This window comes from Colletotrichum orchidophilum (genome assembly GCF_001831195.1).
Source record: "Colletotrichum orchidophilum strain IMI 309357 chromosome Unknown Scaffold_8.1, whole genome shotgun sequence".
Lineage (NCBI taxonomy): Eukaryota > Fungi > Ascomycota > Sordariomycetes > Glomerellales > Glomerellaceae > Colletotrichum > Colletotrichum orchidophilum.
In genome coordinates this window covers 201,869-226,852 of record NW_019172964.1, presented here as the reverse complement: position 1 = coordinate 226,852, position 24,984 = coordinate 201,869, and the positions used below count along the sequence as shown (strand labels likewise).

Sequence of the window (24,984 nt, the reverse complement as noted above, 5' to 3'; positions counted from 1 at the left end):
CATACCTCTAGGTCCAAAATGTGCAGTTCATCACAAGGTCAAAGATGACTTCTTGAACAGGAGCTTGCTTGACAGAGTCCATCTCCGTGAAACGAGACCGGCTCTCTTCCGCGTAATCCTTGATTGCGTCTCGTACTCCATCGTTCGCAGCCATGCAGAGAATATTGCCGTACGTCCATCACGTCGAGACGTGTCTAGATTCGTGACAGAGTGAGTCCTGCTCGTGCCAGGCATGCTTCCAATTCGCCTCGCACACCCGGAACCTAAGAGTGTCGGATCATTTGCTTCTCGCAGATAGAGAATAATCAGACTGATCAGAGGTTTACTTTAGAGGGCAGTGTGGAAGCAGAGAGCATTGGCTTGCTTTGCAGGGCGAAGCTGGGGCCAGAGCAACGTTCAAGAGCCTATCACTTTGGCGAAGACGGAATTCAGCCGGAAGCGCCCAGGCAGCAAAGTAGATGAATCACGTCTGGGAGCAGGGTTAGCCTTCGAGTGTCTGAAGACCAGACTGATGGTATATCCACCGTCCGAAACGGATGTGATCGGCTAGACTACGTTCCGTGCCGTCCATTCTTCGGAACGTTGCCCATCACTTTGGGTTGGCGAAGCCATCACCAATAACGCCACCTCCGCTCCATCTATATGATTCCAAGGAGGACCGAATTAGTGATTGGGTCGGTGACTACCACCGAGTACCTGATGTTGTATATCTTTAATATTATTGTGAAGCTATCGTCATTTTTGTTGGGGTTGGTGGCGAATGACCCACTTCGTCCTCCACAACACATCTGGTGAATTATAACATGCTTGTAGAGACCCTCAAATTACTCAGCCCATACTTTAAATTCGCGAGTACCTGTTATGCTCTGTGTGCTTCCGCTGTTGACGTATACGTTTTGTTGTGGTTGAGGGCATTGGCGAAAGTTGAGATACCCATGCCACCAATTCCGCAGGGTGACCGCTGCCGTCTTGGCTTTCTATGGCGGTCTTGATGAATTCCAAAGGCTACTGAATAAGCCAATTTCACTCTTCTGCTTCTGTAGAGCAGATACAAACACTATTTTATGACCTATGCCCACACGGGTGAGGTGTTGCCTTGTCTGACAGCCTCGTCCTAACGATGCTTTCGTCCGGAAGAAATCAAGAGAAGACCGTCGCCAATTACGAGTGCGAAAACCCCTCTTTTATGGAAATCGCCCGTTTAAAGACGCCCGCTTGAGTCCATCTCACAACCTCGCGGCCAAATCCTTCGGTAACGGTTGGGCTTCGACATTGTCCAGCATCAGCCGGGCGAGAATGTTGATTCAGGATCAGCACATCCATGCAATTATGCTACACACTTCGACGAAGTCAAATACTACTTATTCCCGATTTTCGGTAAGCCATGGTAAGCCATATGTGCCCCCTCGAGATAGGCAGGTCCATCTTGTTTCACTATTCCTCGGGCTCAAGGAAATCGAAAGTCTATTCGCATATGACCCTCTGCTTGCGTGTTCTCTTCGGAAACCTTCTTGACGATTTCGCTGGCCCTACTTCTCCTCCCCTTGAGTTTTACCAAAAGGGAACACGATGAATATCCTTTGGAATTCTTCTGCACGCTTCCTAGGTTAGCTTGGAAAGTGTCACAGTGTCATTTTTAAATGCCTTGTACCGTTTACTCGGACTAGCGGACCACGCGTCCTCCGAAGCTTATGCATTTACATTGACACTGAGAAGTTTTCCGAAGCTGATTTTGACTTTAGTAGAAGATTTGCTGCAGCGAATATAGAACTCTTCGCAAAAAGAAAGTCGGATTTCTGCTGAACAGTCAAACAGAGGGAGGAAGGCCAATGGCAAAAGTATAGACTGCGCCTGTTCTACAACAAACATACAAGTTCCCCATCGCAGTCATCTCACAACATACCGACAAGACCTTCCGAAAGCAAGTTAGAGTATGATCTGAGTGGATTTGCAGTTTCAACCCCAAGAACACACCCTTGATGGCCATCACCGCCCTGAGATCCTCCCAAGAGTATGGGATCGCCGGTTCCAAGCGCAAATCTGGGTGCATCTCCCGCTCTGCCAACCAAAGTCTGAGACGGAGAAATTCGAAAATTACATGAGATGGCAGCCGTTCTACGGTGACGCGGCTCCCTGACAAGGTGCGACGATGAAACCGTAATTCTAGTGTGCTGCTAGGAACGGAAGGGCGGTTTCCCCAGATTCGGCTGGGCGCACCCCTGCAAACGACCGATCTTGAGACGTTTCAGCGAATGGTTGCGGTGGCGGGGCATTCCCTCTTTTCGGTAAGCCCAACGCTGTTGGTGACGGCGTGAAAGCACCCCTGCTTAGCTTGCCCTTAGGGGTTCGTCGTTTAGGAAGGGGGTGTAGTGGGCAAACTCGGCAAAAGCTGACACCAGGTCAAAACTCGTCTCTTCTTCTCCTGGCCTCCTTGTTTGGGCCGGGGCCGCCTTCACCTGTACGGCTGATCGGTATAGCCTCTTTTAAGGTCGCAGGTGTGAGGGGGTTTGAAGGCGGTGCGACGTGTCGCATCAAGCTTAATTTCCCTTGCCAGACTCGATTTCTCCATTGTCGGTCTGGGGGACGCAGTCTGGCTGTGTCGAGGGTTCGATTTAAAGACGACTCGATGCCTCTCGACTTCTTATCTCACTTGCTTTGAGAATCACCTCATTCGCTCACTCAACTTCCAACTTGCAAACCTTCTCTTCGTTCGGCTGGTCCCTTATTTCGTGATTACTGTTCATATAACTTGACTTTTTCAATTCTTCACCCGACCTTCTTCGTCTCATCAGCAAAAAAAATGAAGTTCATTGCGGCTCTCTCCCTGGCCCTTGCCACCTTTGTGGCCGCCATGCCCGCCGAAGACCTGTCCAAGCGTCAGTCCATCAAGAAGGGCGCCAAGACTCTCGTCTTCAAGGAGCAGGGTGGTGTACCCGGAAACGAATGCCTCACTTTCCGCAACAATGGTATATCCCCGCCAGCTCTCTCTTTCTCTCATACTTGGCACCCCGTACTTACAAGTGTCTCCTAGGCGAAATCGTCAACGCTGCCTGTGTCAACACTGCGGCGGACAGACAGATCACCCCCTCGACTCAAGGCGGCGCCAATGTTCTTCTCGTCCAGCGTTCATTCACGGCTGGCTTCAGACCTGACTTGGTGAACAAGCAGGCCTGCGTCGGCTTCAACGGCACCGCTTTCCGGGCCGAGGACTGCGCTTCGAAGAACGTCAAGTTTGTTTCCCAGTCGGGCAACGAGCTCGTTGCCTCTGGTGGCGCTTGCTTGAATGGCCATGATAGTAAGGCGCAGGTGACTGTGTCTGCGCAAGGAAAGGGCTGTGCTAAGTTCACCACCACATCTGTCAAGGCTACTGCTCCGTGAGAGGAAAAAGGTGTGAGAGACGCAAATCAGGGTTTATCATACCGCGAACCTCACGAGTCACCCATGTACTTTGGGCAAAAGACATAGTGAAACACTAAGTAATACCGGAAACAAGCAATGGAGTTCATCCGTGTGAATGGCACTGATTTCGAGGAGACCATGACCATCCGCCAGCTATTACGTCCTTTGGCTGGAGGCTACGCAACGGCGTGCCATTGAAATTGTATAGGAGCGTGGGCTAGTTGCGTTGCACTCCTGCAGGCAGACATAAAGGCAGAGTGTAAGGCAGGGAGTTAAGCAACCTCTGTTCATTGTCCACGTCACTCTGCACTGTCAACGACCTCAGCCTACTTTCTTAATTGCAAGTTGCTTTAATGCTCACAGCCCACCCAATTCAGTGCTCGTCTCACTTCTTGCCGCCGGCAACTTTCGACCAGGGATAACAAATAACAATATTAGCCATGTAACGCTAGCAAGATACCAGTTGCATTTTCCTTCGTGTTGATGTCGAGGACGGAGTGCCCAAATGTCGAGCGTGTGGTCGAACAACCAAAGCTGCCGAACTCACAGCATGCGATACACGCGGTCAGCTCAGGACCAATAATTCCTCCCAATGAAGCCATGGGAATGATGAATCTGCGATGGCCTCATTCCTTTCCATAGAAGCTTTCGCCAGACGCCATCAAGGATGAAGCCGATGATTCGGACAATGGGAAACAGGAAGACACAATACCAGAAAGGCCACATGGCCAGAGAAACTTCCACGAAAATACGCCCAAGAGACAAATAGCGAGCCAACCCATTTATCGCCCGTTTATATAACGCGAACCGATCCGAATAATACAGGTTGAAAAGTTTTTCGGATGCTGAAAGCTATGATAGTCGTATTCACCTGGACCTTGAAGTCTACGGCTTTGATAAATTGCCCCAGTATGAGGCAGTGTCTTACACTTGAGCTGAAGAAGACGACGATAGTGCTTTGGAGTAACCTGTATACATTGGTCCTCACTGGGACATCCTATGGCAAACGGAGAATTGCTGGGAGATGTTTCGCTTCGTGCGACCCACGGCGAGGTTTTCGGATGCTCTGGGTTGATACTATCTACATTACTCAAGCCATCGTTATGAACCGCAGCGGCCCAGGTTGTGAATATGGCGCGAATTTACTCAGAATGCGTTCGCAGCGTTGTATATCTCGGACTCGACATCGTCACACCTTACGCGATGGAGATTACCCTCAACGAAGAAGGCTACACGAGCTAGGAGTTGGGCCAACGGTGTCCAAGGTTTCCGCCAATTTGACTGTGCCACGACCTATCCTGAGACTGAGCTATTCTGGGGTGCAGATACTCTTCCTCGTGGTAAATCGAGATAAGATGGAGCTGTGGAACAAGCTGGGTATGCATGAGAGCACCTCTATGGTCTGTAATGGCAGTCGTTCATATTGAGAAATGTTCCCCATTGACGTTAGTGACCCAACGCCGCAAGCCTTGCAATTTCATCGGCTGCAACATCGCGACCAGGGCGGGTTATTGTTCTCCTTATCTTCTCGGCGTTTTCCCTCATCAAAAGGCTAGCAGAGCCACCGTCGACCAACTTCAAAAAGGCGCTGCTGAGTTCATCGAGCGAGAACCCAGGAGCTGACTGCTTGTTACCCCAAACTCCAATGTCAATGGCCTCCACCCGTGCCGCGTAGTTGTATAAATCTAGCCAAGCCGGGAGGATGAGCTGCGGTACGCCGGTGCTGAAAAGTTTCCCACCTCAGTACGCTCTCTCACGATGACATAAACGTAAAAGTTCAAGTCACATGGGAAGCAAGACTCACTCAATAGCCTCGTGGTAACAGTTCGCCCCGCCGTGGTGGACAGAAACGACAATATCCCCCGTCTCGAGCAAAGCGGTAGGGTCGACACTCAACCACTTTGAAACCCTCAACCTCCCGCCCTCGATGAACCGCTCCACCAAAGGCTCCCAATCCTTGCCCCTGAGCCCAGCAGCGGCATTCAGCTTCCACAAAACCTGGACACCGGTGCGCTCCATCACAACCTCCAACGCGCCCGCCATGTCCCGGGCCCTCCCAGCATCGTACTCGAACAGGCTGCCGAGGTTGACGAGCACGGTCGGCGCCCTCGCCAACCAGCCCGCCAGCTCCGGGTCCTGCTCCGCGGCCGAGGCGACCGAGACGACAATGGGTCCCGTCGCCGTGACGTTGGCCGGGACGAGGTCGAGCGGGATGGCGGCGGCGGCGGTGTCTTGGGTGATGAAGGCGCTGCCCTGTCCGGGCTGGTGGATGTTGAAGAAGTTGATTGGGTCTTTGAGGCCGTGGCTGGCGAGGAACGTGCGCTTCTGTACGAGACTCGGGCTGAATAGCATGGCCCAGGCAAAGTTTCCCATCTGGTAAATGTTGGAGGGGATGTCTCGCCATGGGACGGGGAAGTCGTGGCCGGAGCCGATTCTGGCGGCGATGACATTGTCAGTGCTTGTGTGCTATCCATGAATATAACCACCACAGGTAAAGACTTACGCTGGGAACCTCCAGAATCCACTGAGCCAGGGTTGTTCCCCGCCGAAGCCGTCAGCTAGGACGTTGGGCGACAGGATTGCGTGTAAACGGCCGTCTCCCCGCGTCGCATCCATCCCCGGCCGGTGGAACATATCCAGAACCACGACTGCCGGGTCGATATCCCGGATGAGATCCCGCACGTGATCATGGATCAGGAGATGGTCTTCCCCGGTCCATGGTGAAATGAATTGTGCCATATCCTCGAGGAGACCCTTCAGTCCCGCGATACCAGGCGGCTGCATCCAGCTCAACGAGGAGTTTCGCCCGGATGCGGCCCAGAAGTTCGGACCCGGCAGCGCGTGGAATATGGTAGGATGGGCCTGGGGTGTTTTGATTCGTGCATATCTGGACACTCTCTCAATCTTGGGCTTAATCTTGATCCATGACGCAAAGTGGACAGTGATTTCTGGGTGGCGTTCGAGAAGCGAAAAGACGGTTGCCACATGGACATTAGAGAGACCGTGTTCGACGTTGGCGACGAAGAGGACGGTGTTATTCTTGCCGATGATGGGGGCCGGCTGTTCGTTTTTGACGGCCAGGCCACGGCGGAGGGATATTACTGTGGCTACGAGAGCTACGATGGATGTGATGACGAGTTGGACCCGTTTTGAAGTGATAAAGGCCATTTTTTTAGCCGATATGAGGAGAATGAGATTCACAACCGACGGAAAAGGGAACCAGAGGGGTGAGGAAGAGGGCGCGTATGCTGCTATTTACGTGTATCCACAATCAGACAGCTTTGCTCGGTTTCCTCCCGCCATTGCTTTCGCAGGCGCCCAACATGGCAGCGAAACAATTCGATTCTCTGGTAAGCGCCGTAAGCCCGAATGTACATGCATCGAGTGGATAATGAAGCCGAAAATTCTACTCCATCATTGGTCTGCATCGAAGGGCTCGGCGGGCTGCGGAATGATAGACAAATCTATCCGCCTGACGTGATATCGCTACATGAGATTTACAACGCCGACATGATTCCGGCCAAAGGCAGTAATCTTACAGAGACGAGGCCAATCAGTTCTCACAGGGAAGAATGTACGTGGTAACATCGACTTTCCTGATCTGGACGCCAAGGTCTGACAGTGACACTGCATGTAGGAAAGAGGATCTCGGTCACGCAGTGGAGACGGGCAGATATCAGTTACTTTTACATGTACCTTACATTGAAACCTCTTGTGGCGGCAGCTTGATGGTACATTGCGGTGGAGGCTCAACGCAAGAGAGTCTTGGAGTGAAGACAATATGCTCGAGGTCTCGGCTGCTTACACGGAAGCATGCGTACAGCTGCTCAGGATCTGAATTACCTGGAGAGAAAAACGTCTCGAGCCAAGTCACGGTGTCATACAAAGCTGCTGATAGACTTATCCTCTGTTCTTACGAGACGAGTTGAAGACAGTTGAGATCTCGGTCCACGTGTGGTTGTCATCGTGATACCCATGGGCTTAGCTCCATGTCGACGACTCACGCTCTCAAAAATCCAATTCTAGTACGTGAGTGGGACTCTAGAGTTCCGGGAAGCTCTCGACTCAACGCTCACATCAAAACCGAGAAAATAACAAGTCTTTATATCGTTGCATTTGTATTCCACCAGCATGCCCAAGCTTGAGGTATGATGCCTATCCTAGACGCCATGCAATGCGCCATATGCATTGTCCCCCGTTCCCGCCAGCCTTTATCCCCAAGTTCGATGCCATCCAAGACGACGCTGTCCAACCTCAGACGAGAATGCATGATGCTACGCTCAAACCAACCACCAACCCGTCTCTGGAAAGTTGACCATGTCTCACTCAAAAAACACCTCTCACGACTCCGTCTCCATCTCTAGATCTGGATCAACCTCGGTCCCCAAATCCCTCTCCTCCAAAAACCTCCTCCCCACAAGCTCATCCGGCAAATACTCCTGCCTCACCCGCCCGCCCCGATAATTAGGAGGGTACTTATACTCGGCCCCGTACCCCATCTCCCTCATCAACCGCGTCGGCGCATTCCGCAAATGCAACGGCACAGGCAACGCCGCCGCTCCGGGCTCCTTCAACGCCGCGTACGCATTATTCAACCCCCGATACGCCCGCGTGCTCTTCGGCGCAAGACTCAGCGCAACGGCGCAGTGCGCGAGCGGTATCCGCGCCTCGGGCATCCCAATCTGCTGCGCGGCGGTGTACGCCGCCGTCGCGAGCGGCAACAGGGAGTTATCCGCAAGCCCAACGTCCTCTGACGCAATAACCACCATCCGCCGCGCGACAAACAAGGGATCTTCGCCCGACTGCAGCATGCGCGCCAGGTAATACAGCGCCGCGTCGGCGTCGGAGCCGCGCACGGCCTTGTGGAAGGCTGATATCGTGTCGTAGTGCTGGTCGCCCGCGCGGTCGTACACGAGCGTCTTGGTCAGCGAGGCTTTTATGCTCTCCTTTGTCGTGCCGGCCCGCGTCGAGAGCGAGAGGGCGAGCTCGAGGAGGTTGAGCGCCGTGCGGGCGTCGCCGTCGGAAAAGGCGGCCAGGTACGTCACCAGCTCTGCGTCGACGAGGGGGCTGCCGGGGTAGTTGTTCGTTTTCGATTCCTCGTCAATGGCGCGGAGCAGGATCCGCGCCACGTCCTCGCTGGAGAGCTTGGAGAGGGTGAACGTCCTGCAGCGCGAGAGCAGCGCGGCCTGGACCCGGAAGGAAGGGTTCTCCGTCGTCGCGCCAATGAGGGTGATGGTCCCGGCCTCGACGGGCTTGAGAAACACATCTTGCTGTGACTTGGAGAAGCGGTGGATCTCATCACAAAAGATGATGGTCTTGCGACCCGTCAGGGCGCCCTCGTTGGCCGCCTCGGCAAAGAGCTTTTTGCACTCGGCCACGCCGGATGATGTGGCGTTCATTTCGATGAAGCGCGAGCCGACGCTGTGCGCGATGCACCGCGCAATCGTCGTCTTGCCGGTCCCGGAGCCGCCCCAGAGAATCATGGACGGCACGCGGTCCGACTCGATGAGCGAGCGCAGCACGCCGTGCGGGCCGACAAGGTCCTGCCCGCAGACCTCATCTAGGGTCCTGGGCCGCATGCGCTCTGCCAGCGGCGCCGCGCGGGCCGTCTTTGTGCGCTTCGCTGAGGGACCGGTCTCTGGTGGCGGTTGTTGGTTCGCCGCATCGCTATCGGTGTCGGTGGCTGTGGCCATGGGGGAGGGGAGAGCGCCTGGCCCGTCGTCGAAGCTTCGTTTCACTCCCGCCATTTGGCGGGTGGATGTGGTTGCCGTCGTCGTCGTCGTCATACCATTGGAGGGGGTCGTGAGGACTTTGGCCGGAGGGGCATGGCGCTTCGGTGCGGGCGTTGAGAAGAAGGATGAAGCGGGCCTTTTGGCTTGTGATGAGGTGAGTGTAGAGCTGCCATTTAATTGTGTCGCCGCGGGCGGCGAAGACGTTCGTTCGGTGTTGAAGATGTGGTTTTGGCAGCCCGAGTCGATGTGGGAGTTGATCAGCGTCTCCTTGACGGGCTTGTTGCAGATGGGACAGTCGACTGCTGCCATTTTGAATGGGATTAGGTATTGTGACGCATGCAAAGGTTGTGTCCGGCTCAAGACTGGCTAGTATGTGAGAATTTTGGTCCGGATTCGTCAATTTGTGTCAAGTGGACGACAGCGGTGCTTCGGTAAAGGTATCGTTGGGGATTCGTTTGCATTTGGAGGTTGACTTGACTGAAGGAGACGCGCCTGGGGGAATTTTTGAGTGCAATGACGCGCCTGGCAATTGAGCTCGAAATTCTAGTGGGGCACGGGACGCTTCGCTCCGCACTTCAGGTACCTGCCCAGCCGACGGGAGGCGACCGCCAGTGCCGGGGTCTGCCGGGGTCAGTTTACAACCGTCGGGTGAGAAGCCGCGCTCGCTCCAACTGTGGGGCACCCGGCACTCGGATTCGGTCGGAGATACACTGTGGTCTGCGTTCACCCGCTATGCTCGGCATTTGGATGCACGAGTGATCTCATCCAAGGGGGAAAAAGGTCGATTCACTTCTAGGGTCAATTGAAATTAGATTGTAGAAGCTGAATGATTCACGCCCGGATGATGAGCCGGGTCTTCTCGTAGGTATCATTACACCTAAAAAACGCCTCCCAATGCCTGCCCTTAAACCGAATTTCAAAGTGCTCGGAATGGAGCCGTGATGTACAAGACGCCGTAGCCTGGGGTGATGCCCATGCCGTCCACCGCTTGGCGTTTCTATACCGGAGACAGCGGCCATGTATGATGTGTATCTCGAAGCTATTAATCTGCTTACTGAAAGCGGCGCATGCTCATGCTGTCTTTCTCTCTCTCTCTGGCGTTTCATGAAGCACTCGGTTTAATATGCAATCCCTCATACCATGAAAGACTCGCCACAGCCACACTGCTCCTCTGTTTGGACCATTAGCATTCATCTTCCTGGCGTCATAGGCTACGAAGTAGGACTCACTGATATTCGGGTTCTTGAACACGAACCGCTGGCTAAGCTTATCCTCGACCCAGTCCATCTCGCTGCCAATGATGCTGAACAGCGCCTTGCTGTCAATCAGCACCTTGACGCCGTCCTGCACAACCTCCTCGTCAAAGCTGCCGGGCTTCTCGACGTACTCGAGATGGTACGCCAGGCCTGAGCAGCCCCTGTTCCGCACGCCGACCTTGATCAGCTTCGGCTCCGGCTGATCTAGCATCGCGCGCAGCTGCTCCACGGCCGCGGGGCTGAGTTTCATCGCGGCCTTGCGCGCGCGGAGCTTGCGCTGCGGACGGGCGACTGGCTTGGGGGTCTGGGCTGCTTGTTCAGAGACCTTTGGCGCGGTGGCGGCGGCGGCAGCGGTGGTTGCTGTCGATGACGTCGTGGAGGCCTTTGAGGCTGTTGAGGATGTGGATGCTGTCGTCGTTGTCGTTGTCGTTGGGGACTGTGTGGCGGAGGTAGAAGGACGAGTGCTCGTTGTCGGGGATTGTTGGTGGGTTGCTATTTGAGAGGCGATCTTGGGGGGCCTCGTCTCGTTGACCTTCGGCAGAGGATCCGACGACGCAATCGAGCTCTCGGGAATGCCGTCTCCTCTCGCTGGAGGAAGTGTGTTGTTTGAGTAGAGGGGGTATGACTGGAAAGAAGGGCTGCTGTAGGCGCGACGGGCAGAGGCGCACTGCAAAGCCGTGCAGGAGCGGCGGAACGCCACTCTGCTGAGTATCCTCGGGGCATTCATCTTTGTGCCGTTGTAGGTTGTGTGTATGTTGTGTGTGCTGTGGGTGAGTTGCTAGAGGGGTTCACTCCAGTTGCTTCGCTTTTGTGCCTGGCTGTTAAAGATCAGAAAGATCAGGTGTTGAGGTTGAGATGGGTTTGGATCATCCGAGGGTGACGGAAGAAACAGGCGGCAATTGTAGGTCGGAGGTTTTTGCGGTCGGAATGGGTTGGCAATGGGAATGTGGCTGGAACTTGGAGCAAAGTAAAGAAGCTGGGACCAAGGGGGGGTCATTTGACAGGTTCTGGCCGTGGCGCGGCTATGACATGGTGAGCGGTCCCCAGTGTACGGGGTGCTGTACAGCCAATCAGATACTTGTAATTTGTCAACGGCCGGGACCGATGACAAAGCAACCCTTGTGGTTTCAGGCTTCAGCAGTGACTCTTGAGTCTTGACTGCTTCTTGCATGTACTTTGCTTTGATACCTTGATAGACTCAAAGGCATTATTCATTTATTTACGGACACTTTGGTCGCCTTGTGTCAGGTCGCCTTTCCCTCCCGGAATGCCGGGGAAAGAAGGTGGTTCGAGACTAGGTTTTCCTGGGAAAGCCAAGGAAGAGCTCTACTGTGTCGTCCCATCCCCCCCAACGCTTGTGGAACCTGTCTCGGTGTGCCGAATGACAAGTTCGAGAGCCCCCGAGGGTGTCATCAACCATCATCAGGTCCTCAGACTAGAATGAGGATGAACAGGCCACAACTCAACTTGTCAGCCATCGACTCAACCAGACTTCAATAACAGCATGCGTCATGAGAATCATCTCGGGTGTCATTAATCTCATACAGTCTACCGCCCACCCCCTCCTTCATCTTCCCTGCCCAGCCTCAGCACTCACCGTTCCACCAACCCTCTCACATCCGCAACAGCTGCCCGTGCCATCTTCTTCAACAAGGTCCTCTCGTCCGCCTCCCGGTACCGGTCCCACGTATCAAGCCCCTCCTTGGCTTGTATACTCAGCGTCTCGTACCCCTGCTTGATAACTTCCGTCACCTGCATGCTCGTGAGGTTCCCCTTCTTCTTGCCGCCCTCCGCCAGCAGCTCCTTGTAGTGCGTGCTCACGCTGATGAGCGTGTCAATCGAGTTGCTCGGCCGCTTGCCGAGCTGATAGCTCTCCTTGAACTTGATGAGCGTGTCGCCCGCCTCAACCACCTTGTAAAACAAATCGTCATACGCCGCTGGCGAAGGCAGGAATCCTTCGCCGGCGGACAGCGAAAGTGCGACGAGGTTGACGACGTTGTCTAGTAGCAGGTCGATCTGCGAGAGATCCTTCAGGTCCGCGACGTACTGCGTCAGGAACCGGATGAGGTTCAACAGCGCACGGAAGAGATCCGCCCAGTGATACGTCAGCCGTGTTCGTGACCGCGAGAGGTAGGATATGACCCGCAGCAGGATCCCGACGCAGAGTGTATACAATCCTACATCCAGCCTTCTCCGGAGGTTATGTGTGATGCCGTCAATCATCGTATCCAGCACGGCCGTCGCCAAGATCCGCTCCCCTCTGACCAGCGGGAGGAATGGTTGCCTTTGGCGACACAGACGGACCTGCCCCTTGGACTCTTCGCTGCATATCCGTTTGCAGAGCACAGGGTCCTCGATTAATAAGCGGAAAACCATTAGGTTGAGATGGGAGTAGTGTGTAGTGCGTTCGGAGAGATGGGCGTGCTGGAGAAGGTAGGAGGTGAGAGATGTGAAGGTCGCTAATGGCTGTTCTTCGCCCTTTTCGGCAGGCAAGGTGGCCAGATTGAAGCAGAAGAGCTTGTTGGCGTGAGTAAAGTCGTAGGTTGCTAGTAAGACGGCCGCTTCCTCGCCGGGTCTGCTCGCTCTGTCAGCTGCCACATTCCCCCACTCATAGGACGATGAACCAGTACTCACAGCTTCGTAAACATCTGCTTCATGGTCTCGGCATCGTATACGGGCTTCTTTTCCGGCTTGGGACCCCTCGCAACCGCGCCCAGGCCAATCATACGCAGCGTGCCGTTGAATGTCCATCCCTCGGGAAGGTCGTCTTGCACATCCACGAATTGGGTGGTCAAGCTCTCGCATGTTTGGCCGATACACCGGATGATTTTCTTGATTGTTGCTTCATTGACAAAGTCATTCAGCCGCATCTGGTATGGGTTCTGGAACTCGAATTTGTTGTAGTTGGCCAAGAGGCCTAGGAGGGAAAAGGGGTTGAGGATGCGCTCTGTCATGTCGGTATCTTGAATGAACTGCAAAGTCGTCAGTCAAGACGCGAACAATTTTCAAGGGCAGAATCAGCCTACCTTCATCACTGAAGGGAAAAGATCCCTCTGGATAAAGTATGTTAAGAGACTCGTTTGGTATGCGCCGGCCGTCATAGCCAGGACAACCTCGACAGCCTTTTGTCGCAATTCCACTGCTGTGTGTTAGCCTCCCCGTGGGAAGTCAGCATCGCATCCCCTTGCGCCAAACTCACAATTCTTCCCACTCCTTATAATTTGGTCTACTGCTCCCACAAAGTCGGTAAAGATGGTATCGACAAAATCGATGCCGGCCAAAACGCTGATAATATCCGAGCTAGGATGCGCATACTTTTTGGACAGCGCCGCGCAGAGAAACACACTAAGAGTCTATCGCCCGTTCAATCCACGTCAGCGACTCTGCCAGCACCCTCATTTCACCCTCGCCCCGGCGCAAGGCCAGAGAACGACAAGGCGGGCCTGATTTACGGGAGAACCACTCACGTCAAGCGCATGCAAATCTGCGACGCCCTGCCCACTCTTCATGGCGGCTACAGCGCGCGCAAACAGCTCCCGCGTATGCTCCTCCAACGCAAGCATGTCCGCCGGACCGAGGCCATCGAGGATCCGCTTCAGGGCGGCGCGGTCAGGACGCAGGAGGAAGAACTCGCGCCAGAAGCCCTCGGAACGTTCTGCGTCATCTTCGGCGTCCTATCGATCACGGTTTCGTATCAGCGGATTGCAGCGCGCAAGGCCGTGGTTTTGCGCTTGGGTGTAATGTGTGGGAGATGGGACAATGCGGTCCGGAAGTTCAGGATCGTCAGGGGATGCTCAGCCGGGCGCCATTGGGGCACGTCGAGACTCGTGGACACCAAGGTGGAGGAAGTAGAACACACGCACACACCTAGGAATCATATGGTCAGCTTCAAGGTCTACATGATGAGGGAGCATCGGCGACTGCAACCTCGGAGACACAAAGACATGCCGAGGGGCACAAGCAGGGGAAGCTGTCGAACCTTGAATAGCGACTCGTACAGCTGTACGATCTTGGGCTTGAAGACCTCGGGCGGAGCCTGCCGGGTCAGCGGTGACGCTTCCATTCCCGAGGTATGCAATGTGGTTTGTGAGAGGACGAGAATTGACTCGGTCCGTGTCTTCGATTCGGAGTGAGCGGAGGGTATCTGTAAATGTTTGGTTTGGGGGCCGACGACGTCGGTCCGGCAGTACGCGAGCTGACCGTTGCGATACGCGTTCCGATAAAAAAAAAAAAAAAGGAGGATACCTTAGGTCCCCAGTCGCAGCTTAGTGACTCTGTACCGTGTGTTATTTGCACTGGTACAGACGTTTTCTCAGGGCGTTCCGGGCAAAATACAGTGCCTAAGGTAGTCCGAGGGCCAACAACCTATACTTGCACATGCGCATTCCCCCTGAACTTGGGCTGCCTCCAAAAAGATCGGGACACTTGTCCAGCGCCAGATTATCCATGGCATGTTTCATGCACGGGCGCATCATAATCCAGTCTTTCTCCGTAGGGCTGATGGGAACCTTTTAATTAAGGTACAGGGTCGCTGATCTTAGCCGACCGGCCGCTTCCAATCCCCCTGAGTCTCTCTTGTGCACCGCGACTTGTACCATAATAACCATATACCGCACTCTCAGAGGTTTATGTCTGAGAAAGACGTCATTTTTTGAGATCAAGTTCAGGTAGGTATCTTGTCGCATCAGCGACATCAGCAAGAAAACACCGTTCCCCTGCTCCTCGCATCAATAAAGTAACCCCCTCCACCCATTTCTTCCACCATCGTAGCCGGAAGCCGGGCCAAAGACCTTTTATGGGGGATTGCGTGCCTTGTGTGATCCGACCGTACCTCGGGGGTCCCGGGAATGCGAGTCGACCATGAAGGCGGCTCGGCGATGAATCTGTGTTGCATCTCTCCGTCTTCGGCAATGGCGGCGTCCCTCTCGGGATCAAGTGGCATATGCCGATACGCCCGCTCAGCAGCAGCCCGCCGCTCTAGTTCGCTCTTCACCTTGCTCGCCACCTATGCAGCCGCCTGATACTGCGGTAATAAAGACAGCTCAACACTCGCGAGTGAATAGCTATTCGAAACCCCGGTACCTGCGGACTCGAGAGGTGTCTGACCAACGGCAGAAACCTCTTAATGCTTCGTCAGAGGCCTGACGGGTTTACATCTGCGCAAGTGGTGCTGTGCCAGTGTCGATGGCCGGACGAGCCGCCTCCGGACGCTGAACAGGTAAACAGGTAACCTTATAGAACCAGGTTGAACCCCGTCGGCTCCACGCTTCGGTCAAGCTCCAGGGACGAACCAACATGCCCGGTGAAAGCATCAGTCTCTTCGAGCGCGTCCTATCCCAAGATGACGTCGAGGACTCAGCTCTCGAGAGTGCGAAAATGGATCGCCGTAGCATCCGGCCCGGGAAGCCCATGTACGTCTAGTACGCCCACATAGAACCAACCGTATTTTCGGCGCTGCCATCGGGGACTTGCAAAAGATGCTCGTTGCTCCTGTCGATGCTGTCATGCCACTTCGCCTGGCCGCGTGCGAATTATAGCCGATACAAGGTTCGAACTCCGAGCCCGAGTCTGGGAGCGCGTGGACCTTGACGCCGCTGACTGTTCCTTTGAGTCGCTGGTTCACGGATCCGATGCTGCTCGTGAAGAGAACCGATGTAGCCCAAGAAAGTCGAGGAATCCTGCTCAGACGGGCCCGGTGCTGATTCATCGTGCTCAAAGTCCTGAGAAAATCGATTCCCGGGACATCATCGTACACAAAAGTCATTGAGAACTTGAAATGTAATGTTACAGGCTCGTTGCAGTCCGTCGCGCGCAAAAAGGTCCACTGTTCCTTGCGCCACGAGGATGCCACCTGACGATGACTTCTTCTAATAGATTTTAGGTGCTGCGAGAGGGCCGGGGGGGCCCGGTGTCAGTGACATGATCCGATGAGGAACGGTTTTTGGTCACCTTTTTTTTTAGGCTACGAGGATGATGCATGTATACTTACCTTCCTTAGCTTGCTTTCAGGCTACTCGTCTCGTAAAGACTTCTGATTCCATGATATGGCAAGGCAGTCAAAGGCATGTCGTTTTTCCGGGTCAGGGATCACTTCATATGCTTCTGCAAACAAGAAGTCCAGTCCTGCTCGCCTCGCTCCATTATGGTAGAGTCGAGATTTGTTTCGATATGCTGCTTCTATATGGCTAAGCTTAGCCGTCTCTGGTACACCCATAAGTTGAGGCTTGTGGCACAAGGACCATCGTCTCGTTCGACTTGTGCGACTTTATAAAAAGAGCGATATCACAGTCATGTTATCAAAGCTTCGACTGTGGGAGGGGATGTCCCGACAGAAATCAAACAGCTCGTCTCGAAGAGGAAGGCATTTAGATAGGGATGTTCTTCCGCGGGGGCTTTTTCAGGTATGGCAGGCAGCTTTTGTGCATTGGTCTATCCAAACACTCTCCTTCGAACCCCTTTAGCAATTTTCAGGGCTAGTCTGAGTCCAAACAGCCTTTTTGTCGGCTACGGCAACGGCCTAGTCAGCTAGCAAGACGACTCCATCGCACTCGCTCCGTCGACAGACAAAGATTTCCTTTTTTCGCCAGAAATCTTAAGGATGTTGCGGGGAGAGTTCTATCGGTACGTCGGCCAGACCTCCATCAGACCTTTTCGGATAATGCTTGATAGGTGATCTACCTTAGAGAGAGACAGCAGAGGTGAAATACTACTCCGCAAGACACGTAACCCGCCTCGTAACAATAATCACCGTCCTCGCCGCCTCCCTCGAGATCCAAGTCGTCGTTGATACCAGTCGAGGCGGTTCTGGCCAGCATTGCCGAGAAGCAAAAGGCTGTTGTGTAAGTTTTTGCGAGTAAAAGGTAGCGAGTTAGTACACATAATAAGAGATGCTGCGGCAATGATGTGCATTGCTCAGCTTTATGTATGAGCAGGTGATTTGTCTGAATTTTGCCATCGTCACGGAGGCCTTGGGATGTCAACACTAACACCACCTGAAGACCTCTGGCGATAGAACACGACACATGTTGTAGAGTCCGTTTTCCTTGTTACGTGGGGGGGAGGAGGGTGCTTCTCTCTGCGATTGGTTTCCTTTTCATAGACGGGTAAAACCAAACGGCGGCTGCCGTCGAGTTCCAATTCTAATGTACCTATCGAAACCCCATTGCTCGCTGATATATCGGCACCCCTGAGGGCAGGGCTCATGTACATTCTTTTATCCTCACTGATCCTTCAAAGTCTCCGCGTCTGGAGCGTCTGCACCCTCTTCTCGACACGCCCCACAGTGCCGCTGCGGCCCATTCCCGTTTGTCTCCGAGTGCTGTTTCTCTCCACCTGCTCTAACCCCACAGGCGGCATCTAGAATGCAAGCATGCACCTCTCTTATCGTTCTAGGCCCTCAACACTGCGTATTTTGCCCCGTATCAAAGCATCAAAGTTGTGCCGGTTGCTGCCAAAAGTATCCCCCTGTGAAGGGAAAACGATGTGAAACGCCTCGTCGAAATCGCACTGTCTCTATCAAATCACCCAACATGCTGCTCTTCTGTGCGGTCCGACCATGCTGTGTTGTCCGTCGACTTCCTGTCTCCAATGCTGAAATGCCAATGACTGCTTTTCTCATACTCCTATGTCGGCCGTCTAGATAGCCCAGCTGCCTCGTCTCTCCCGCACGCCCCATGCGAGGGAATCCAGACTGTCCAGATCCGGGTGTTGTCGAGCCCACTCGTATATGTACGCCTTTAGCGCCCTCCATCTCGGGCACCTCTTCTCCTCCGCCAACTCGGCCTCAGCCGGTTCCATCAGATGGCCGCTTGCCATCTGCTTTGCGTCGTCGACTTCCAGCTCTTCAATGCTCATTTGCGCAATCTTGGAGAGCTCTTCATCAAAGGACCGCGCCATGGCGGGGTATCCCAGTGACAGGTAGTTGTAGACCTGCGTGATGAAGGTGTCGTCAAACTCTGACGCAATCTTTTCCTCCAGTGCTTTTTCGCGCTTGAGGCGGTCCTCGAGGCCAGCGAGCATGTGAAGGCCCTTGGCCTCGCCCGATCGAACACGGTGCTCAGCTGTGTTTGGTGTCAGAGTTGCAGATGCATAGTCCAATCCAGGCTCATCCGTCAATGAGCTATTGCTAAAGGCTGCAGCGAATGGGTCCGCAGGGGTGGCGGCTGGAAGCGGTGTATGCAGCATTCTGGGTCCTTGAAGCTGCGGTGGTACAATGGCCTGTTCGCTTTCGCTGCCCCGGAAGCAGTAGCCCCTCCACAAGCCGGCTTCTCCCGTCGCATCCCTGTTTCTTTCCTCAACGGTCGGCCCCTCGGTGAAGGGGTGGTCCGGCTCAAGTTTGGTCTGCTTCGGCGAAGGGCACTTTCGGAAAACAAGGTCTTTGCCCAGCATCGGCGGGGACGCCGCCTTCCGCATCTTGCGAAACTCGCTCGTCTCCGCAGGGAGTCCAAAATTGCCGAACGGGCGGCCAAATCCGCCTGCGGGCTTTTGGAATCCAGTCTCGGGAACGATTTGCGCAGGTGCGGCGATGGGCACTTGGGCAGGCTTGCTGGCCGCAGCGGCTGGGATGTAAGGCATGGCGGTCTCGCCAATTGGCTTACTCACCGACTCTGGGGGAGGAAGCTCTGGCCGGCGCGCATTCTCGGTAATGCTTGGGTCAGGGGCGATCAGAGGCATGAAAGTCTCGCCAATCGGTTCCAATGGTCCCTTGGAGCTGGTATCGGTAGTGTGGTTTCTCTTATTGGTCAACCACATGGGATCCGGCGGCGTGTCGAGTTCCATCCTGTCGAGTTCGGAATCGTTCTTGGTGTCCTCCTCGTCATCATCGTCAAAGACAGGCGCGTGCCCGCCTCTGGCAACAGCCAAATCCTGGGCATGCTTTTGCATCTCTTTTTGCCAATATCCAACTTCTGAAGATTTCCGGCGAGGAGCATGGCCATGGCGGCCCCGTGGCTTGGATTGAGTGCCGGTTGGCTGTGGTGAGACGCTTTCTGGCGTGCTGTCGTCTCCCGAACTCTCTCTGAAGTAGAAATGGGCGGCGCCTCCCTCGCGCGGTCGACTGTTCGGGAACGCTGCCAGAGCCGCCTCTTGCATCTGGCGTTCAGCCTCCATGGCAGCCCATTCCAACATGTAGGTGCCTGCATTTTCGTCTTCCGACTCTCTTCGTGCGCCCTTAGGTTGTCTCTGAATTTGTTGGGTCTGGGAAGCGGGCGAGGAGGTGCCATCGTTCAGCTTGCGTCTCGACTTGTTCCGCTGGAGGTAGATGTGGTTCGTGTACGGCGTGATGTCGGTCTTGTCGGTCGGACGGGTGGCAGGACCAGCGTCGCCTTCCCTACGGGCGCGCCTAGAGGACTCGATGAGTTGAGGGGCGAAGCGGCGTCGCGGGGCCTGGTGGTTTTGCAGACTGTGTAATTGCACCGGCGGCTGCTGCATGCGTTGCTCGAAAGGATTGGGGGAGGGCGTTCGCGGAGTGTGTTCGGGGGTCAACTCAGGTGCCGGGCCTGGTTGGTGTTGGTGTTGCTGCGACTGCGGCTGTTGCTGAGAGGTCTTTCGGACAGACTCAAAGGTGGTCTCGATGGGAACGGGGGCGAACCGCCTCCGCGGCTCCGTGGATTGAGCCATGGCGGAGGACGGTAGATTGGGGGGAAAGGGAGGGTTGGCGAAAAGAGAAAGCCGAGAAGTCGATCCGAACGAGAGGAGACCGGTAGAGGCCAGATGGAAAAGTTGGCCGGGGAGGTTGTGTTGGAGAACCCTTTTCAGTGAGACGAGGGGCAGTGATGGGACGAAAGGGTGACGCAGAGGTGGTCCCGGTGTCGGTTGAGGGTGGTGGACGTGGTGGGAGAGGCTGGCCTGTGGTTGGGCGATGCCGCGATGAGATGTTGCTGTCGCTGCCCGTGCGGCGCGTAGATGTTGGGAGGGGGAGGGGGGGAAGAAGGAGGGAGGATGTGCGGGTAGACTGTGAGTTTTGTCAGAGGACCAGAGTTTGACGTCTTGTTTAGTTGATCAAGTGAAGAAGCTGGGAGCAAAGCAAGGTACCTCGAACTGGGTGTTAGCCTTAGCCGTAGGAAAAGACGGAGAGAATGCAAAGGCAAAGGGGCAGGCGGCGGTGACCGGTCACAGGGCGTATTTGGCTGGAAGCAGCGAGCACAAGACGCAGTGGAGGGCAGCGAAAGTCGGGAGCGGCAGCAACGAGCAACGACGGGGAACGGGGAGAGGGCAAGCCGGAAAAGCAGGGTGAAGTGACCAGAACGCAGTGGGAGTGAGTGAGCATAAGGTACGTTTTCGATACTTGTGCAGTACAAAGTGGTCATACAATCAGGTGTGAGGCTGCATACTCGAACGTGCCGAAGGAGCACTTTGGGCTGCCGGGGATAGGGCCTGACAAGTATCGTCTCGTATCGAGAACCCAGCTCCACTGGAACAGGTCGATAAGGTACCTCGTTCCAGAATCCGAGCAAGTACGGATACTTTTGGACGATTAACGCAGGGCCAGCAGACTGACGACCACGGCGCGGACAGGGCGGATGCGAGGGTGTAGTGGGGTTCGGGCAAGTTACTGACTTACAAAGTGCCTCAACCCACAGCTACCTATGGAGGGTAAGGTAGGTAGGTGGGATGACAGCTACGTACCTCGGCGGTGTTGATGACTTCCAGACACTGTGCCAGGCTCCTAACCCATGTACCTTGTCGCGGGGCAGAAACCCACCCCACAGTCACTGATGCTGTGGAATGAATGATGTCGGTGTCGCTCGCTCCTTCCTTGCCTTGTGCAATGGTGAGGCACGCCTTCCTCTCTCAGAATTGCAAGAGTGAAGAAAGGGAGAGAGTAAGAGATGGAGCGTACGGAGAGAGGCGGGTAATTAACAATATAAATAACTTAATACATTTAAAAGTCTAGAGTCGACTTGGTCAGAAACACGCCCGATGTCGCAGAATACCCCCACCCGCTCGCTCTCCACGCTGTGCATACACACAACCTCTCCAGTGTTCTCTGTGTCTAGGTATTCCTCTCCCCTCCAGACTCCAAGTCCATCCGCTCTGTCGAGTCTGGAGAAGGTGAGCAGCCGCGGAGAGCCACACCTTGCAGGTAGGTACATGCTGATCCCCCCGCTCCCCCCTCCTATTGACCAATTCCGCCCTCGACATCTTTCCATTCTCCTCGCAACACGGTATAACACCTTGTACCTTGACCGCATCGCCGGCGGCTCAAGTGGATGTACCGGATGCCCACAAGGGTTCTTTTTGTCTCGACTTTTACCACGGTACGCACCTCTGTTTCCTACTGCCCGAAATCTCCAGTCTCCAGTCTCCAGTCTTCAGTCTCCAGGTTCAAGTTTCCAAACACCACCTCCCTCCAGAGCACCCATTTCTCTCGTTTGCCCCTCTGCCCGCATTTTCTCTCGTATTCTAAACATAATATGGTGGGCGCCTTGGCCACCTGATCTGACTTGGGACGCGATCGGCCCAGGGCAGGGCAACGAGCAGAACCCCGAGCCACGCTCCAGCTGACTTGGACAGAGCCCGTTTGCCAATGCTCCCGCCTACCAGATGTCGCACCCTCCCACGTCTCCTCTACGGGTACGGATGTTAGTACAATGCCGCAATCTAGTACGCCGTTAAGACCGCTACAAGGTTTCCGTACCTACCGACATACCAAGGCCCCTGACATCATTGCCTCGACCAATTTAGAGTCTGACTCTACTCGTAGACGTCCCGCTCAGTACGAAGAGGTCGACCGGAAAATCACAGCCATGTCTATGGCCCGTTCTGCATGCTACCCTAGCCTGGAACCCGGGCCAGCCTCGCTCTCCTCCCTCAGCTTTGGGCCCAGGGGCACTCAGAAGTCAGCTCTAGAACAGAGCACAGGACAGCAAACACACGGCGGCACCATGCAGAACCAAGTGAGCACTAATAGGTGTGGGCAGTGGGCACCGCTGAACACCGCAGACGACTCTCTGGCACCAGACCATCCCAGATCACACCAGAGGGACGAGGAATGCTTGGCTTGCGCAGTGAGATCCCGCCAACGACAAAAGACGTTGGCCATTAGCGCGAGCAGCCTCCAACTCTTTCCGCCTCTGTCTCACGGTCTCGACCTCGACCTCGACCGCCCATGCATTTACATGGAGAGAAGGGGAGCCCCTAGAGACAACAGCCTGTCAGACTGGACGGAAATGGCGTCTGTTCGCCCCCGGCTCCGTCCCCAATGCGGCCATGCCTATCACACTAGGCCGCTTCACAGCCCGCTAAAGCTTCTGCCACCCGAACTTTCAAAAACTTAGACTTCCACGCCCTCCTCTCTGTGATTGTGACTCTGAGAGTCTGTACGATCGATTTGAGAGCTCTGCCACAAGGCCACTCACCACTGGTCTTGCCTTTGCATCGCATCGCATCGCATTGGGTGAGGTGCCTGTTGACTCTCCCGGAAGCTTCTCACCGATCAAATACCCCTGCTCCGACGCTAACATCCCAGCGTTCCATTCAACAATCGCAGCCTTCCACCTCCCGCCTCCTCCATCCTTGGGAGGGCAAACGAGGGCTAGACTCCTGCTGTCTCTTCTCACGACAACCTCATCGCGGAGTTACGGGGCAGTTCCCAAGGGACAGGAATGCTCCTTTTGCAGGGAACGGCAGGTTTTCCTTCAAAACTGGAGTAATCTAGCTGTCCGGGGAGACCGTGCCGCTAAGATGAGGTAATGAGGCGCTGACGACCCTAGGTGCCATTTGCGAGTCAAGCCCCGAAATTGTTTACGAACCCTGACCGAAGGCTCGAAGCACAGTTCCAATGCCCAGCACACGATGCTTGCGGGCATGCCATTGCGATGTGTAATTCATCACTGGGCCTCATGAGGGATGGTTTCTCTCGGGGAAGCCTCCCGCTGAGCTTCTGTCGTCGCCGCGCTGCACTATTAGGCACTACCCGACGCTTCAACTGACGCCATGTTTTCTTGGGAACTTGGAAACATCGGACGACTGCCGCTTGGGGATCAGGCAGTTGGGCCTTTTGAGCCACGCAACAGGGCGGTCTATTGTCTAAAGATATGCATTGTACAAGCTAGCCAGTCGTGCCAGCTCATCGATCCAAGATTGAAAGCATCCCACATTCCACATGCGAAGACGAGCAGGCAGACACCAAGACGTTGAGCAAGGAGCTGGGCAACAACAATGTCGCTCAGCGTCACATCACGTTCCTAACAGTCGCCTTATGTCTGGTTCCGCACGGCCCATGGGGGTCGCGTCTTCTCACCTACCTATCTCGACCGGCACTCGACGTGCGCCTCATCTGATGATCTGAATCACAACCAACAGTCCACCACCAGTATCCGGGGCAGGTTCACCGACGATCGCCCGCCCCATGATGGCTGAACCCCCACACCGCTGTCCAGACTCCAGAGTCTCCCCACGGCAACCTACTTGCAACGCCCTTGCTTCGTTATCTCTGCTCCTTTCATATGAAACCTTTAGGTGTTACCACCGTCACGCAAACGACAATCTGGTTTTTGGTCCCAATGTTGGCAATGATTCCTGGATACCGATACCGGCATGAAGCCATGTCGCCGCTAAAGAACGCTACCTGGACGATGGATGAACCCATCAACAGACAACACACCATTAGCTGCGTTCGTTCACAGGTACCCCGTCGCGATGCATGAAGCTATGGCAAAGTGAGCCGTACAACTTCCACTTCAGTGCAACTTCAACTGAGCCAAGCATCAACCCTGGCCACTTGGGTCGTTGAGAACTCACGACGACTTCATTACTCCCCACGCTTCCAAACATGGCCGCTCGCTCCTTCAGCTTCATGTCAGAGCACCTGGAGCGGTGCAATGGCACACGTGCCCGATTTCTGCTTTTTCCTTCTACGCGCGCTCGCCATGATACCACCCTCCAGCTGCAAGCCACATGCAGACAAGTCAGTTCTCGTGATAATCAGTGACCCAAATTCGACATCATTGGCCGGCTCGCCATTGCCCTGCGGCCGCTAAAAGGCTGTGATGCATCTGACACACACCGCTCAGAGACCTTTCTGATGAGACTAGTCGGGATCGATGTCCATCCGGGAGGGTGGTGCAGCCAACCGGCTTGGTGGCCGCTCTACGCTGAGTCGCGGACCTGGCATTCTTACTCTAGGACCTGGCCGTCCGCCCGGGGGTTTGTCTCTTTTTTATTTTTCCTGCCCCGAAGCCAACGAGGGGCCCCGTATCGGCTCCATAGGATGCACTACCGGCTACACCCGCACGCGGGCTGATAATTACATCGCCCCTTTCAGATTTCCTCTGCAGGAATAATAAGGTACCATAAATAACCACTAGCGATTTTAATTATTAAAAAAGCGCGATATGTAATTCTAAACTTATAAAGTAAATATTTATCTTTTTTTTTCTCTAAGAAAAATGACTTATTTAGGTATAATAGCTAAGGAGTTATGGACAGTACGCGATTTCCTGAAGGGCGATGTAATTTTCAGCCCGCGTGACCCGGAACCGGCCGGCCGGCTAGGAAAGACTTCGATTCCGCGTTCACGACTCCACCGGGTCCGCTTGCCGCCGGCTGCTGGCCGTTCTGACTCACCAACAAAGCGGAAATTGAGTCTTTATCCG

The 24,984-nt window shown here is 54.7% G+C and overlaps 7 protein-coding genes across 7 annotated transcripts; 2 read left to right on the top strand and 5 right to left on the bottom strand.

The window, feature by feature from the left end:
- Positions 1-2,800: 2,800 nt before the first annotated feature.
- CORC01_01519 (uncharacterized protein) lies at positions 2,801-3,378 on the top strand (the record flags this gene model as incomplete). The annotated part of the gene is made up of 2 exons (XM_022613174.1): positions 2,801-2,966; positions 3,032-3,378. 2 exons carry the CDS (start codon positions 2,801-2,803, stop codon positions 3,376-3,378), a joined length of 513 nt encoding a protein of 170 aa, XP_022480273.1.
- A 1,467-nt stretch (positions 3,379-4,845) lies between these two features.
- On the bottom strand, positions 4,846-6,567 carry CORC01_01518 (uncharacterized protein; the record flags this gene model as incomplete). The annotated part of the gene is made up of 3 exons (XM_022613173.1): positions 4,846-5,122; positions 5,204-5,833; positions 5,903-6,567. The coding sequence occupies 3 exons, from the start codon at positions 6,565-6,567 to the stop codon at positions 4,846-4,848; spliced, it is 1,572 nt and encodes a 523-aa protein (XP_022480272.1).
- A 1,172-nt stretch (positions 6,568-7,739) lies between these two features.
- Positions 7,740-9,440, bottom strand: CORC01_01517 (ATPase; the record flags this gene model as incomplete). Its single annotated transcript, XM_022613172.1, has 1 exon — positions 7,740-9,440. The coding sequence occupies one exon, from the start codon at positions 9,438-9,440 to the stop codon at positions 7,740-7,742; it is 1,701 nt and encodes a 566-aa protein (XP_022480271.1).
- A 607-nt stretch (positions 9,441-10,047) lies between these two features.
- On the bottom strand, positions 10,048-11,114 carry CORC01_01516 (iron-sulfur cluster assembly accessory protein; the record flags this gene model as incomplete). Its single annotated transcript, XM_022613171.1, has 3 exons — positions 10,048-10,128; positions 10,271-10,302; positions 10,361-11,114. 3 exons carry the CDS (start codon positions 11,112-11,114, stop codon positions 10,048-10,050), a joined length of 867 nt encoding a protein of 288 aa, XP_022480270.1.
- An 866-nt stretch (positions 11,115-11,980) lies between these two features.
- Positions 11,981-14,450, bottom strand: CORC01_01515 (uncharacterized protein; the record flags this gene model as incomplete). The annotated part of the gene is made up of 6 exons (XM_022613170.1): positions 11,981-12,962; positions 13,022-13,359; positions 13,414-13,526; positions 13,587-13,740; positions 13,855-14,061; positions 14,367-14,450. 6 exons carry the CDS (start codon positions 14,448-14,450, stop codon positions 11,981-11,983), a joined length of 1,878 nt encoding a protein of 625 aa, XP_022480269.1.
- Positions 14,451-18,022: 3,572 nt separating this feature from the next.
- CORC01_01514 (uncharacterized protein) lies at positions 18,023-20,005 on the bottom strand (the record flags this gene model as incomplete). Its single annotated transcript, XM_022613169.1, has 1 exon — positions 18,023-20,005. The coding sequence occupies one exon, from the start codon at positions 20,003-20,005 to the stop codon at positions 18,023-18,025; it is 1,983 nt and encodes a 660-aa protein (XP_022480268.1).
- A 1,909-nt stretch (positions 20,006-21,914) lies between these two features.
- Positions 21,915-22,665, top strand: CORC01_01513 (uncharacterized protein; the record flags this gene model as incomplete). The annotated part of the gene is made up of 2 exons (XM_022613168.1): positions 21,915-21,961; positions 22,092-22,665. The coding sequence occupies 2 exons, from the start codon at positions 21,915-21,917 to the stop codon at positions 22,663-22,665; spliced, it is 621 nt and encodes a 206-aa protein (XP_022480267.1).
- Between the last annotated feature and the right edge of the window lie 2,319 nt (positions 22,666-24,984).